The 17,343-nt window shown below is 35.9% G+C and overlaps 1 protein-coding gene across 4 annotated transcripts in view; it reads left to right on the top strand.

The window, feature by feature from the left end:
- The window catches only part of TOX (thymocyte selection associated high mobility group box), a 304,166-nt gene that overhangs the window by 59,419 nt on the left and 227,404 nt on the right, over positions 1 to 17,343 (top strand). The window contains exon 1 of one of the 4 annotated variants that reach the window (XM_045861495.1): positions 843 to 884. The exons of 2 other annotated variants lie outside the window; for them this stretch is intronic. In XM_045861495.1, the coding sequence (XP_045717451.1) occupies positions 855 to 884 (30 nt within the window). In that variant the 5' untranslated portion in view covers positions 843 to 854. Of the gene's footprint in view, positions 1 to 842; positions 885 to 14,286; positions 14,362 to 17,343 lie in introns of those variants that run through there. One more of the 4 variants, XM_045861497.1, reaches the window with a different exon arrangement.

The raw sequence follows: 17,343 nt of genomic DNA, 5'->3' as shown, positions 1-17,343 counted from the left end.
ATGTTCAATCTTTTGAACAAAATAAACTTGCAGATTGTATTGTTAGATGAGAAACAAAAACAAGCAGTTATTAGCACTTGATTGATGGCATTCGTGATATTTACCTCATAGGTTCAGTTAGCAAGCAGATCCCCTGCCTTAGCGGGGCTTGCACCCCATACACAGCATTGGCAGTTGTAACGTTGCTTTGAGAATCTCACATTCTTAATCCTTAATTAGTGAGTAGGTCCAGTGAGGAATCTATTGGATTTCAGTAGCTAGTGCCCTGTAATCAATATCCCTAAAAATATGCATTTTAATGCTAAAAATGCCTTTTCTGGATAGTTTTTGCCAACTTATTTTTACTCAGGCAAAAATGAAAAAATACAGAATAAATTCATAAGCTTCTTTTTCCTTTTCTATGAAGGACTAATATGGTTTTATTTTCTTGTTAAAGGTATTAAATTATTTAGAAAAGTTAATCTATATTACGAAGAAAAAAACTTTCAGTAGACTTAAAGCTTAATGACAGTTCTATGAATGTTTACTCTCTTGATCTCACTCTCTTTCCCTCTCTCTGTCATATGCACACACACACACACACACACACACACACACTTTGCCTTTTGCAAATAATCCTCACAGATTGTGTAACTGTTGAGGTAACAAAAAGGTATACAGGTGGCCTGATGTCACTACTAAGGAGTAAAGGTTTGGAATTTTATGGTTGTTTCAACCTCTGCCAGTGGGGAGCAAGCATAAAACAACAACACCTGTTCTTCTATTTCTTTTTTAAATGGAGAATATGACCCATCTGCCATATCCTTTCAAAGCTGTCTGCTTAGAACAGGTAATACTCATCATCCAAGAGAGCCATGCTGGCAACGCACACTGATAGAAAGGCTGTAAGTAGAAACTGCCTCCTTCCTCCCTCGTCCTCATGCTGCCTCCAAATGCACCTTATATTTTATTACCCATTAAATTTTCTGTATTTCTAAAATATTGTGCTTGCTTGAGTAATCACCCTGTTCCCCCTCGTGTCGATAGTTGCTCTAAAAGCTCACTTCTGTGGACATCTTCTCTCCCTATCACTTCTTCAGTCTCCTTTAAGGAGTTACCCCCAGGAAGACTTCCCCAACCTCTGGGAAATTAGGACCTCCTTCTTTTCAACTCATACCCCCATTACAGTTCTGCTTTGTAGCTATTTGTCTTACCTTCATGACTTGAATTGCTAAGGCTGGACATATACGTTCTATTCATCCCAAGCTGCCCACTTCTAGCAAGGTGCTTGATGAGTGGTAGTACAAAATAAATGTTTAAGAAAGCCCAGATAAGGGAACTGTAGTGATGTAAGTTGAGATGGAAGAAGAGGAGAAAGGGAGATCAGGAGAGGGGACTGAATGGACCAGGAGGAAGAAGTGGCACCTGAGGGTAATAGCTATTATTTCTCTATTTTTAGCTTTTTGCTCCTTTACTTTTAGGTTTGGGTTTTAATGAAAAAAGAAAACCCTGGGTTCTGTTAAATAGGGATCATGTGGGGTCAGTGGCATAATGGAGATTTCAAACATGCTGCAGTGGGGGGCTTCTTCTTTGGGGCTTTGTTTAGGAAGATTAAATGTTTCTCAAAACAAGGTTTTTAATTTGTAAAATTCGAATAAAAATAAGTTAATAAAATTATAAAAATATGAGTGAGAACAAGAGAAGAGCTGAGAAGGATGATAGAAAAGTGATTCTAATTTGCTCGTCCTCTTCGGGCTCCTCCAGCTGGAGCGGTGGATAGGAGTGCTTTGCGACATCCAGCTCTGCCTTCCCCCTGTATGGTGATGGCCGAGAGGACCTAGTTCCAGATCTTCTTGTTGTCTGGGTTGCTTTATGTAGGAATGTGTTAAATGGTGCAAGGAGCAAAAGTAAATGAACTGGCCTTATTCAAGGGCTTGTTGTCCTCTTATCAGATCATGTGGCCACTAACTATGAGACTTAAGAATCTCAAAGGCCAGGTGGGAATTTTCCTGGTAGCAAGGGCCTATGGGTTAGGGGAAAATAGGGGATTTTTTTTACCGAATAAACATTTTTAAAATTTTATTTAAAAATCGTGGTAGAGGAAATTACAGAAGATGGAGACTATCAAAGAGAGGAAATGCCAGGTAATTACTAAACCTTTACTGCACCTTATCTTTAGAGACACAGGCTGGATCTCTATACACAAGGGTGAACTTGTCCATGGCTGTGCTATTCATCAATTTTTTTAAAAATCAAATGCCTTTTCTCAAAATAATCAGCATCAATTGCTTTGGTTGCATTTGTTAATGATTTTCCATATTGATCATTTAGGAGCTGGAGCATTATTATTCATAATACCTTGATCCAGTCATTTAGTAATACAGTCAGGTGTGTGCATGCACACACACACACACACACACAGTCAAACACATATTTTGTTTGCAGTTTTGAAAAAAAGTGTTTTCATCACCTATTTTGTCATTGTCATTTTTACTGTACAATCTCTTGGTAATCTCCCGTAATCCTTGCTGACTCATTTTATTTTTCTCAGTAAATAGAAAAAGCTGGAGCTTTACGGTAGATTTTGAGTGGGGACTGACAAAAGGGAAGGACATTCAGCATGAAAAATTTCATTATGTTTTTTCAATTAGTTTTTCCCCCAGCAGCAGAGTTGTTCTCCAGGACAGGCTTAATTTCTCATCTGTAGTGGAAAATGTGAAGGTCACTAAACAACAAGGGGCAGGTTGCCTTCACAGAGAATTGGTCAGCTTTCTGCATCAGAAATCAATGGCCTTTTTATCTACCCATTAAGAGCTTTGTGATACTGGCAAGTTATAGTCAATCTCTCTGAGTCCTGGTTTCCTCATTTGTGTCCTGAACAATGGCATTATCTAATTTATGATGATGCTGAGAGAACTGAATGACTTAACATGCAAAGATTGCTTCAAAAACATTATTGGCACCCAACAAATATTTTCTATTGCTATTAGTATCTTATTATTATCATATAAAATGATAATACCAAGAACAGTAGTGAGATTTGGAGTCATGAGGATTGGGATAGGCAAAGGGAAGAGTTGGGATAGGTAAATCTGATGAGACAGATTTGAGCGATCTACAGGCAAAGACAGAGATACATGGGGATACCAAGCTTTGCCTTGACAAATTTAAACAATCTATTATAAATTGTTATGAAAAGGGCCATAACGCCTCTTGAAAAAAGCTGAATTATAAGGTAATATAGCAAACTAATACAATGGACAACAGTTTCACAATTTTAGAATTTTATCAAAGATGAATGCTTATTTTTATTTGTTTCTACTTATGGGAAAAATGACTATGATCCATCAAGGGAAAAAAGATAAATATACATTAAAGCCATACCTATTGACTACCAAAATCTAGATGATTTTCCTTCTAAAAGACTTTTTTACTACCTAACATAAAAGGTGGAAACCAGAATTCAATCACTTCCCAACGCTGTAATGTGAACTATTTTCTAGATGTTCTCTACTCATTTCTGGCTACAATAATGAGAGTTCTGAAACAATGCCACAAAGCAGTACTAAATATGTGCTCTCCCACACATTGCCTATAAGGGAAATCAAGTCGAGAACAATTTCACTAACTGTTTGCCAAGGTCAACTTCTCTGTTTTTCAAAGAGTAATGTTCTTTCCTTGAAAAATAATGTAATCCTTTCTGCATTGAAATATGGGCCTCCTGATATGGAATTCTTTCTTGAATAATAATATAAATCCATGTTATCTAATTTGACAGTAGACTACTGTATGGAGATTTAAGAAACAATGTTAATATTAATTTATTCAAAGGAGGTACATTTATTGCTATTTCTTTTTTAATTTCCACTCTGTATCTTTACCAACTAGGTAATATTCCTTCATAAAATATTTTAAAATGGTAAAATGCTTTCTTTGTCTTTGTACCTTCCAATTAAATTGTTTCCCCCCATAGCTGGAATGGAGAGTCGGTGGGGGCACACCTGATCTTTAGTTGAACATCCAGAGATAGTTCCACCTTCTGTTTTTTAGAAAGGCAGCCTGGATGTATACTTATTTAATTTTCTTTTAATGTTGGTGACATGGGAAAAGGGGATTAAAAAGATATCATGCTTTTTAAATTCTTTTTATACACTCTAGAAAATAATTCCTTATAGCCAGCTGTTCTTATTTTCCTGGTTACCCATACTCAGTATCTCTTGTCTAGACCTCCTCCCCTCTACAAACTAACAGTAAAGCTGCCAGTGCACCAGAGCCTAGATGAGTTCACATCCTCGTTGGGCTGAATACTCTTATTTTTAAAAGTGCTTTATCTTCTTGCCTCCTATATTCTAGAAAAAGCCAGTCTTGTCCTCACCTTGCTCAGAAGTTGGCCATCAGGGTGTGCTTATTGAACTGGACTACAGACCTAGGTTTTTTTGTTCATTACTTTCCAACAAACAAAAGGCGCTGGGTGCAGGAGGCTCTTGCTAGGTAGAGGCTATGAGGAAGAGTTGCAGGCAGGGAATGACAGCAAGGAGCTTGCCGTTAGCAGTCCGGGAGGCTGGGTTTTCTGACTTGAAGCAGACAGCCCATCACCACCCACAAGCATGTTGCCAGAATGAAATTTTAGGATCAACAGCTGTGTTTTCACACTCAGGCCTGGCGCACCATTGCTGAGACTTATCATGTGATTATAAGAGTGAGACCATCTTTCTTTCTACACTTAGTATCTCTAAAAAGAAAAGGGGAGAAAGGAAATTATCAGTGTACCTCCTTCAAGAAGTGAGGCAGGTGGAATGCAACTCCTCCAGCTCAGCTGCAAGGCCTGACCTCAGCCGGCCCCTGCTCCTTTTGGGGCCCTACTTGCTTGTTCTGGGCCACTTGAAGGAACCTGCTCCTGCTCTTTCCCCTCCCACCTCCTTGTCATTTTGAGCATATGTTCCTGAAAAATGTACTTCATTCTTTCCCCCTAAATCTAAGCCTCTTCCCAAGCTCAGCTCTCCCAGAAGCCACCTTGGAGGTGCGCCAGCTTCCACAGCCAGGTGTCACTTTCAGCAGCACCTGAGAATTCTGTCCCTTAGCAAATTTACATGGTAAAGCACGGTTGATATATGATAATGCATAGCTGCTTAATAGTTTTTTCCTCAAGCCTCCAAATAATAAGTAAACCAGTGTCTAAAGAAAGAACTTTTAAAACAGCACCGTGAAATTCATCTCACATCTACAGAATATGATCACCCCTCCTTCAGAGCAGGGGCCAACCCGTCTGTTCTCCACATTCTATGGTGCCCTGGGGGTGTTTCCAAACAACATTCAGTGAGTTGTTCAGCTGTGGACCCTGGATGAATTAGGAGCTTTAGGAGGGGTGCAGTCCAACTCTTTGTATTTACTAAGGCACCTCTTAGCACTGAAAGAAATAATTTGTTGTAATAATTGCTGCTACTCAAAAAGAATCTTTGCTGATATTGATGGTGAATAATTAGGCACTTAAAATGTCTTAAACTTTTCATGATTTAAATTTTTGAGGACCTTCATCATTAAGATAACTATTAAGGGAATACCTGTTTCTTGTAGAAAATATGGACAATGAAGCTATAAAAATATGTAATTCTACCACTCAGCATGCATGTTTATGTATGCAATATATAAATTTGAGTCATTCATGTACAAACTGTTCTGTTTATGTAGACTGTATGGTGAGAGAGAAAGAAGGAGAACAAGAGAAAGGAGGGAATACACTGTTTATTTATACTCAGGAAGAATGCAGTTACAAGCATAGGCTCCAGAGTAAGACATGTTACTTTAGGCAAGTTATTCCACAGCTCTAGGCCTCAGGTGTTGTGAGAATTAAATGAGATACTAGGGACTGGTATTTATTGGATGTCCCCAATGTCAGAGAGTTTTTACAAAACAACTCTTAAACTCTCACAACAAACCCATTAATTGTGTATTACAACACTTTGCCTTTCATCGGGTGTACAACATAATTATAAAGAGCTTAGCATGGTGTCAGAAGTATGGTAAGTACTAACTATTTGTGCATGATTTTTTCTTTCACAAAATGTAGAGAGTAACAGGAAGTTTTATAACATCCTTTTCATTTTATGTTTAACCATTTTCCCAGAATGATATTTTTTAATTTAAATTTACCAGTTAATGTCTTCAAATAAAAACTAAAGGATATCTTTCATACTCTTTATTCCAGGAATGAAATTCAGGTTCTTACATTAATAAAGACTAGGAATGGCTTTTTGTATATTATTTTTTGCTCATATCACCTCACTGTTAGGATCTCATCAGCTCTGCCCAAGTGGTTGTCTAAAATGGAGATCATTTAACTTGCGGCACATAAAGACTTGTTGCTTTTGCCTTTTCCCGGTTGCTTTTGGGTGGAAGTCTAGAATACGTGCAGTTGGTTTTTGAACCACATACTTACTGCACAGGGGACTGTGGCTCCCCAGTTAATCTACACAGAGTGGGGATTTCTGCTTGAATGGCTATGTCTTTCATGTAACGAATGACACATGACAGCAGCAAACATTTTTTTTCTTGGATTTGCATAGGATCAAATTCAGTCCTTAAACAGGAAAGATCACCAGGGCTCACAAGTTCCATTTTTCCTGTCAAAGGTTGAAGTTGATAAGAACTCTAACTGCAGTCCTAGAAAAGCACATAACAATTCTACTCTCAAACATTTTACACAAAGGAACCTTCTTATTTTCTTTGTAGTGGTATCAGTATAATTTTCAGGGCACAGAGTTTGGAAAAACTTCCAGTGAAAACTTGAAAAAATATTTGTTTTTATAATTTTTATAGAATGTTTAGCAAAATGTTTTGATCTCTTTGGCAAAAGAAGTGTTTATGAATGGTATCAAATTACTTGGCAATTATTTTAGGCAAAATTGTTTTGGGACTTCTAAGGGGTAACTTAAACTTTTGTATTGTGTTGCCAAGTTCTTTCTAGAAGGGTGTTCAGAGAGCACTGCCCTTGTATCCTAAGATGTCTTTCCATGTGGTCTGGTTAGAGTCGAAAGATGGGACAGATGGCATTTGGAGATGAGATAGTCCTATCAAGTCAGCCAGTGCTAGGAAGGCCGACCCAGGTGCTGGTTTGGGGAAGAAATTCAGACCTTTAGAGAGAATTTTGTATTATTCTTAAAAAAGCCTTCCCTACTTCAAAATAAAGCACTTTCCACTTTATTTTTACTTTAATATATTTAACTGTGTAATGATGTGTTTTTGACTAAGTTGTAAGGCAGCCATCCATTTTTCCATAATGGCAGCTAAATGGTGTATTCAATTCCCCATGTAGAGTTCGATGGGTTTCTGGACTTCCCTTCAGTTCAGTCCACTCAGGGCCAAATGTATGCTTGTTCATGGTGGATGCACTTGCATCTTCATTCAGCCCTGGCCTCCTGGCTGCAGTCTTCCTTGCTCCTGGAACTCTGTAACAGACTAATGCTGACAGGTTAGACAGAGGCACAGGACACATTAGAGCCCTTGTTTGTGATCCACAGGCTCAGACAGGAGAAAGAGGCATGGTTGATGGGAGCAGGGCTGAATACAGCCCCCCTCTGGTTTCCCTCAAGCAGACTAATAAGCTCATCTGGTCCCAGTGTGCTACTATTGATCCAAGGATAAGGCTCCCATTGGTTTACAACAGTGCTTGTCCCCTGGGGCTTCTTTGCTGCTGATCTGAGCATGGGATCACAGCAAGCCTACCCTTTGTATCCAACTCTAGGCGTATACAAAGCAAGGCAGCAAACCGGTCCTCACCTCAACTCAGTGGGCATGATGCCCTCTGAGCAACATCCCTAGAAAACTGTAAGTTCTTACAATGCAGCCAGTTAGATTTTTCTCCTTCATCTTCTTTTCCCCCATCTCACTCAATGAGTTTGTGGTGGCTAGTGGTACATGGTAGAGAACATCTCTATAATTTATGAGAGGGTGCACACTTAGAGGAATGTATTTGGTTTGTGGTGAGAAACTTCCTTTTTCAAAGTTAGGATAGCCTAGTCTTTAATATCATTCTCAGAATTGTGTTGGTTTTGTATTTTGTTTTTTGGTTTGTTTAGTGTTGTTGTTCCTGGAAAAGTTGCTAAACATATGACTATTTCTGAAATGATATATGTGTCTTGGTCAAAGTTTTAAATACCAGACCCCAAACCTTGCTTCCCTTTTATTTACTGACTCCTGACAATTGTGAACTATGTGATACAAATTGTAGAAGCCATTTCCAGTGAACTTACTGATACTGTTGTAAGGAGAGATGGACAGAATAAAAGAAAAAGTGTCTGATTTCTGACATTTGGGAACACAAGACAAGGCTTTAAACTTGTCACATAGTTTAAAAAAAATTTGTTTTTTTCCTGACAGAGGAAACAGAGTATACGAAGACCAGGGTGCTCCATCTGTACTCATGCCTATTCATGAACTGTTTATAGTAGGATTAATTATAGCTTAAATTATTCATGGGTATTATAATGTAAGGATTTGATTAATAGTTCAAATAATGGCTAATATGTATATGTAACTTTAAAAGGCTGGAGAGTTTTGTTAGATTATTTTCATCATTCAGTGTCTCTCACTGAGCCATGGACACTGGACAGGAGAGTAACTTTCAAGTCACTCCGAGTGCTTGGACTAGCCACATTTTCCCAGTTCTCTCATATACTTCCTAATATGATGAAAGTTAATTCTGTACTCCAGATGCAAAGTTGGAAAGCCATGTTTACTAAAAGTATACATGGTTTTCATGAAAAAAACACATATAATATGTGTTTCTTTAAACTTGAGAAAAATATTTTCACTTTACATCATGTAGGCTTGGTCTTGAATGACTACTATTCTAAGAAAAGTGACATTAAAACATGATGAAAAACTCCTCTTTTTATTTGACTTTTAAATGGAAATAGATTAGGTGTTTGAATATCTCAGACCAATGAGAAAGCCCCAACCCTTACCCAGCATCCATGTGTTCTCAATACCACTCGCACACTCATCCAACTTCCCTGCATTCCACGAGGGGAGCAGGGCCTCCCGAGCAGTAACTCTTACTGTAAAGCCATTCGAAATATGTGACACTTAAAGAAAAATGGTATAAAAATGTCAGGACGAAACAGAACATGTCATAAAGACTACATTTCTGGGTATAAGACAACTGAATTATTAGTCTTATAAAGGGAATGAAACAACAGTCAAGATTATGTTTTATGTTTTTTCTAGTTGAGCAGACCGATGTATTTTGCAGATGAACCTGGGGAAAGACCCAGGGCAATGCAGCAGCAGAGAAGGGGTTGCTTTGGTCAGGATGCAGGCAAACACAAACCATGTGTTCTGTTCATCTTTTCACAAGGGACTTTAGGTCATTATTGTTTTATGGGAAATAACATTTTTTCATTGCAACATATTAAAAGATAAAAAAAGAGAATTTGTGATTTTTTTTGTCAAAGTAGTGAGTATGAGGGTATTTTTACTTTATTACTGAACAGCATAGTTGATGAGAATATATGGTTGTGTGTTAAGCAAAACACTTTTGAACAAAATTTTCATCACTGAACGTGGTCTGTTGGATAGTATATATGATTTCTCTTCAACCAAGAAATGTCAAGGGCATCCTCTGAAAGTCATAATCATCATTAGTTTTATTGTCATGTGGATTTCAAAGAAGTATTTATGCTTATATAAGTCTTGACCTCCTTATGTCTATATTCTTCATTATGCAGACTCAGAATTTGGTCCTATGTAAGTGATATTAAAGTAGGGTCCATTTAAAAATTTTTATTTTAGAGCTTCTCTATGTCAGGCCTTTTTCTAAGAACTTTTCAAACGTTAAGTTATTTAAACCTCACAGCACCTTTGTGACGTATATTACTAATATTCAGAGGAATGTACTAGTATGTCATGTCAACCCTGTGAGGTGTGTACTAACATTATCAGACAAAGCTGAGGAACAGGGATGTTAAGGGACTTGCTCAGTGTCACTCTGCTGGTGAGTGGCAGAGCTGGGTTCGAATGTGGGTGAAATATGTTGCCTTATGTAGAACCATAACAACAGATGTGAATATTTGTTCCAAATAATACTACTGCTGCTGCAATAGCTTACAACCTTCTGATAAATGAGAAATTGAGATTTCTGTTGTTCAGAATAGTCAACTGAAATCCATGCTAGAATTAATTCTGAAAATTAAATCTCTGAATTATTGATGCTGTACCGTTTCAAATGTAGGTTATTATAAATTTCAGTAGAGAAGGCAAATGGTTATTTATTCCTTAAAATAAATAAGCATGAATAATGTGATTTATCACCACATTACATGTGACATTTGATTTTATTTAAAATGATTTTTTTTCATAGTGTAAAATTCACTACATGCTTTGCAAGTGCACTAAAATATTTATTGAAAAATGATGTTAGTAAATTGTGAATTAATATGTGAGGAAACACTCTTGGCATGATTGAAGTTTAATTATAAAAAAACACATACATATAAAATAATGTTACATTGTATGTTCATGTGTTTTCACTACTTATTTATAGCATCCTCTCATCTATGTAAAAGTATGTAACATAAAATTATTATGAGATAATTTATTAGGCATTCAAATTTCACCACAGTTTTCTTTATACATATTATATTGGATAATTATCCCTTAGTTTTATTTTACTTCATGTTTAAATTCATATCAGGGTTATGATTCTAAAGGAAAGACAAAATAACAAGACACAAATTTTGGCAAACACACCTATTGGTAAGAAAACAGAAATAATATTGTTCAGATGTACTTGTTATATTGACTCACTAAGTAGAGCTAACCAACTTCTCTATTTAATTTTTCAATTGAGAAAAGCCTGAAGTCAGTGTAATGTTGGGGGTTGAAATATTAATTCACCTTTTTTTATCATCTGTATAATTTTATGGCTTCAGTGAGAAATCTAAACATGCAGTGTCACTCATAGACACAGATAACAGTATGGTGATTATCAGAGAGAAACGGGGGTTGGTGGAGGCAGAAGATACAGGGGAGAAAAATGGGGATGGAAGGAGACTTGACTTGGGGTGATGAACACACAGTACAATATAGAAATATGTATTATAGAACTGTTCACTTGAAACATTGAATTAACTGTCACTCCAATAAATTCAATAACTTCAATAAATTCAAAATTTCAAAGAAAGAAAAAAAATAAACATGCATTTTAATCCAAAAGGTATTTTTAAAACATCTACTGGTGACCCAGATTGTTTACAGAAGCTAAAAAATTCAAAATAGATTTCCTTTATTTGTTTTTGAAGATTTGGGTCAAATAGAGACACTTATGATATATACCAGGAAAAGTGGTACAATGTTTGACTAATATGCACACTGTGTTTGTTTTGAAGTTACCTGTTGTATTTGTATCCTGAAGATACTAAAACCTCTATAGCTATTTGAGATATCTGACATAATCCCAAAGTTCTTATGGATTGTTTTGGAGTTACGTATTCATTGCCCTCAATATTTCTTAAACTACTGCTTCTTGTACATTGAGTAAAGGAAGCTGCATCTTCTTCAGATAGTGGAGAATCTGTTCCTTTCCAAAAGGAACAAAGTCTGTCCCATTCTCTGCAGTATAATTCCTCTCACCTGAAAATTGTATAAATGGTTATTTTATAGATTACAAATGCCTTTCTATGTTGATGTCAAATGTTAAGGATATATCATCAACAACTTTTCTTCTTTTGTTCTTGAAGTCATCTAAAATCATCCTGAACCTACTGATAATTTTATACCAGGAAACAATAAGAATACATATTTGTCTTAATCTTTGTATGACCAGTTTCTAGTATGTCACCTCTCATATAATAGACTTCCATAAATATTTGATGATGAATGATGAACTTTCAAGCAAAAAATGATTTAGTACCTTTATCGGGAATAATGTAAAGTTTTCATATTGGTGAGATACTGCAGAATGCAACACACATAATGCAACTGAGCATTTTCAGTTTTGTTTTTATAGCTATTTCACAGCAAAAACAAAAACAATTGAAACTGTCAGTATGAGGGTATAAAGGATAAAAAATACTTATCATGCAATGAATGTTAGGTGATGCAAATGGAAAACCCACAAGTCAACTTGAGCTTCTTGCCTGATACACAGAGGTTTTAGAATATATTCAGTTTATTTAAATATATGTTAATATAAGGAATTAGGCTGAAATGAGAGCATAGGCTTTTCTTCTTTACATTAATGCTTTACAATGTACAGTAAGGTTAAATTAAAGTAATATTAACATAGCACAGGAGGAAATCTCAACGGAAGATAATATAATTCTGATTTTACTTAATTCATGAGTCTGATGGCTTGTCAAGTACTAGATCAAGAAAACAAGAGTGTTGAGTATTGAGAGGATGACATTTGTAGGTGGCTGTTTTACTCCTTGGTTTATGACTTCTAATATTTGTATTCTTGTGTCATTCATGCAACACTTTAACAGTTAAACACTATCTATGTTCATCCTAAAACCAGTCCTGGGAGGGAAACTAAAGGCTCTCCTGGTATTCCAACTCCAAGTTCAATCCTCCCATCAACTCAGAGATGTTGCTTCATTGTGTCTGCTTCCCTCGTGCACTTGCATTAATTCTGACTGTACATAAACTTTACTGTGGAACATAAGTTACAATAAATTGTCATATTATAGCATAAGACGAACTTCTAAGCCGTTCCTATATTTAGCACAAGGCTTAGAAGAGGGCATGGATAGTAAATGCACAAAGGAAGGGGTCACTGCAAAGCAACCTCACTTGAGAAGCTGGGGATCAATACCAGGCTTATGAAATTGTTTGTGTCAGGCATCCTCTGGATGTGTTTTATTGTTTTTATTAGTGTGACTATATAATATAAGAACATACACTTCTTTCTTTGACTTTTCAATGCCTGCCTCCTATAGAAACCCCTGGCACTCCAGTCTGCTCTCTCCTATGACCACATTCCACAAGAGAGGCGAACTTTCTACATACTCAGATTTCAAACAGATTCACTTTCTTTCAGGAAACTATAAAGCACCCTGTGATCCACAGAAGTGGTTTAACTCAGGAGTTCATCAAGCTATCAGTAGTCAGCAGAAATGTTCTTCTACCTGCATGTTTGAAAGTCAGTGTTTGAAATCCCATTGAAATCTTTTTACAAAGGATTTAAAATAATTTGTAGATTAGAAAAACAGAGAACTGGACAACTTCACTTCATTTTCTGTTTTCAGTCAGCTGAATAATTGCTTGACTATTGGTCCTCTTCAGTTATCTTCTTCAATGACCTGATTTTTCTCCCCTAAATCTAGTTTCTAATACTTGATAGTTTGTTATACTGTAGATGTAAACATTAGCACGCTGGAGTTAATCCATATTAAAAAGTTGAAAATGATATTGGAGTTTCAAGTCTTCTCAGCCTAATATGCTGATTAAAAAACGTATGTTTTCTCTAGTTTATTTAGAAGAACAAGAGATAAAACCTTGCAGTCTTTGTCATCCATTGAAGAGGGGAGCTCATTGATTAGCTATTTAATTGCCTTTGATTCTGTGAGTGACCACATAATTGCCAAGTGAAGCCTCAGTAACATTCGTTAGCAGTTGAGTGATTAATTAACTGCTCTGTCCGTAAATTGAAAAAGCAAACTGACTTATATTATGGATTTAAATACAGTTAAGATGCATAAAGCATGTCTGCTGTCTTATATCACCAACTGTTTTTTTACTTTTATTTTCTGATCATGTAATAATTGACAGATAAATTATTTTGCTTATAACATCATTGAAAATGAGTCAGTGGAATAGATTACAGATTAGCTAAAAAGAGCTTATGACCATTTTTGTTTAAATCCTCAGATGAATTAAAACATTTTGAAGGTGGTTTTATTTCTTTGAAATAACTATCTTCCATACACTAATGTCTATGTGACATTAATACTTATACACTTATAAACATAAATAATAGTATATTACATAACATAAATACAAATTATTTTTAATAGAGAGTGTGACTTAAGTGTTTTAATGTCTCTGGGGAAGAGTCAGCAATGGGTTCCACTTTTTTCTCCATTCATGAGAGTATAAAATGTGAGGACATTTCTAAGAAAGCTCCTTTTTTTTGCTTGCACTTTGCAAGAGGATATATTAATTTGAAGTCAAAACAGCAGAAATTTTGCTGTACTATTTATAAATTCTGTGTTTTTTGGGTGAGTTCCCTAACTTCCTGGTGTCTTAGCATTTTAATCAGTAAAATGAAAAAATATCTTCAGTGTTCATACTGGGGGACCTTGCACGAAACTGTCCATGGGCTGGAGACTTGGGAGGGTCCACGGAGATCCAGACAAGGAGTGAGAGCCAGAGGCAGTTGAACAGGTAGGTGGGTTGGTTCAACTGCTTCCTGGTTATTGCTACTGATAATGCAAAGAATAGAATTTGCCTGCTGCCATTAGAACTGTGAACACCAGTACATAAAGATTCTTTCATTGGGCTGAAAGAGAAGACTTGATAATTCAGGCTGACTTTGAAAACGCTTTCTAATTCTGAGGTATTGAGTCACTGTGACTGCGGCCTTTGGGACAATGTTCATTTGACCTTGTCGACAGAAGGGAAGAGAACTCATTTACTCTTAGGAAAATAGTGACTTTCTATAAAAATTTACTTCAGATTTTATCCTGAAGGTGCATTAGTATTACAACAATGATTGTTAACAATTATATACTATTGAATTCATTTCTAATCTGAGTATTAGTCCAAATTGTGGCTGTATTTTTAAAATCTATGGGTCACTGTATTGCAAAAACTGTTACACAGAGTACTCTTTGTTCATAGTGCAAAGATGGAAATTCTGAATAAAACTGTGTCATTAAATTATTATAATTACTTTTTTGAAAATTTAATTAATATTATTTTATTCTGTGATGTTTTGAAATTGGTTTGTATATATGGTGGCTTTTCTTTTCTTTTTCCCTTTTTAGTTTCTTCTTTTTAAAATTCTCTGAACTGTGTCTAGGGGCTTCGTTTGCAGCACAATTTTCAGTTTTATTCCAGAGAATTGTGGAAGTATTCAAAATAAACTAACACATTCTTAAAAGACTGCATTTAATTAATTTGCACAGTGAGCATAAGAATGTATTATTGCCAACAGTGAGGAAAAATACACAAAACCTGGAACCTCTTTTCTTCTTCTGTCTCTTTCTCCATGGACACATTTCTCCTCTCTAACCTAGCCTATCCCAAAGGGTATGGGATTGTTACCAGTGAGTAGCCGTGAAATATGGACTCTGCTACTTGCAATTTAAAAAACATGGTACTGAGAGGTATGGGTGATGAACCAGTGACTTCAGCTCACACTCAGAATATTACTTTCCAACAGGAAGATGGCGTTTGACCCTTCAGTTTCTCCATTACTCCCTGTTTGTAAAGTACGGACCTTTGGCAATCCTGAGATTCATTAACACCTAGTTTGTTATTTAGTTCTCTGAAACTGCAGCTCACCCATAAGCCCTTCAGGACTGAAAGTACTGATGCAGCTTGAGAATGGGGAGAATTTGGCTGTTTCAAAATAAATAGTGAATAGCAGATTTTTTTAAAAGTCCCCATTAAATATTTAATTTATAGAAGCTTCTACAATGCCATTATTAATCACATAGTATATCTTTTGAATATAAAATAGCCTGGCATGTGGTAGGCTCTCCACAAATATAGGATTTATGTTATTATAATCGGTGTTGTTGTCAAGTGAATAATTGAATGAAGCCATGCAACATGAAGGGTAAAAATCATCACATAGCAACATATTTCTGTAACTGATAGTTTCTTAAAAGTCAGTACATGCAGACTTCATACAGAGGCCCTAAGCCTAGATAATGGAAATCGCCATTGGGTGCAAACATAGGCCTGAGTTGTGGCTGCCAAGAACAGGCAAAATGTATCGCCTTAACCCAGGGTGACTTTGTGGGTAATACAGCTGGAGTTCTGTTTTACTTCTAACTTTCTGGTAGAATCTCTTTGAAGCCCAGGGCAAAAGAAGCTCTTCAAATATTTTGGCCTCATTCCATCATAGCCACAGGTACTCTGCCAACAAATTTTTTTTTGAGTTCTATAAAAGTCAGCTTCTACTAAATGATTATTTAATTCTTTCCTAAGTCAGATGAGATTAGTAGTGTTTTCCAGGCAAAACAGAGGTAGAGTGGACCACAAGACCCCAGGATTTTACTTAACTTGATTTGGAAGTTTCCTGAATAATCATTGTGCCTTACGTCCTCAAATGGGACAACTAACTGGGACTTTTTTTAACTTAAGTGACTGTGGAGAGACCCTAGGCTCTGTAGAATTCACAGTGACCTTGCTGTACTCTGCAGACGTAACTGCTGTACATCTAGACTGTGCTGTTATTCAAACAGCAACCGTGAGTAGGAAATAGAATCCTCGCTCTTCAACTTCAAAGATGATTTCTTTGCATCTGAGCAGCAGAATGATTTTTGTACCAGTTATAAGCCTTGTCTATGAATTATTTTAAAAATAAATTCTTGTGTTCTGAGACATTTTTGAAAAAATCATTTGTTACCACCATCACATAAATATAGAAAAGAACAGACATGTACTATCAAAGGTGAAACTTTCATATTTAAAAAAAAGAGTGCATTTGTTTCTAAATCTAGATTGTTTAAGCAGTGACTAAGAAAAACTATGTCTGCATGTAATTAAAGAAGTAAAAATTAAGAAAGGAATTATATGAAAGTAGCAAAGAAAATTTAAGTAGTTGAAAAGAGAAAGATACTGTGTGGGAAAGAAATGAGCCTGATTTCCGTGCACAAAAATGGCTGGAAAATAATTTTAAAAGCCCCATCATTCTAGTACTTTAAGATTATTCTATACAAAACTGTGTGCACCATTTCTACTTAGAAGAACAATATGGGTAGGGTTAACTGGACTGATGACCTAAGTTTTCTAGGCAACTAATAATTTAAAAGAATTTTTTGAAAGCAGCAAAATGTGGCTAGCCAATTATTCATACATACTAGTAATCTTTTAGTTTTTCATTTTATGCTTTCTTGTGTTTACTTAGGAGTCAGTGTATAATACTTTTTCTTTAAAGAGGACATTTAAGAGAGGGACAACACTCATTTTTTGAAGTACACACTCTAACTTTTGTGTAGTCATTACGCATGTATGGGGGAGAAATGCATCACAGTGTGAAAGAGTTCCCATGTAGACTTGAAAACACTCAATCATAATTCAATAAAAAGTGAACTTTAGATACTTTTAATTATTTATTCTAAGTGAAAAGAAGAATATATACCTGGAAAAATAAATGAATTTATTTTAAATCATAAAAAATTACTTTTCAGAAAA

The sequence above is a fragment of the Phyllostomus hastatus genome, unplaced genomic scaffold (assembly GCF_019186645.2).
Source record: "Phyllostomus hastatus isolate PE091 unplaced genomic scaffold, TTU_PhHast_1.1 phas_scaffold_21, whole genome shotgun sequence".
NCBI lineage: Eukaryota > Metazoa > Chordata > Mammalia > Chiroptera > Phyllostomidae > Phyllostomus > Phyllostomus hastatus.
The sequence above is the reverse complement of the archived record's forward strand: the minus strand, read 5'-3'. Positions and strand labels throughout refer to the sequence as shown.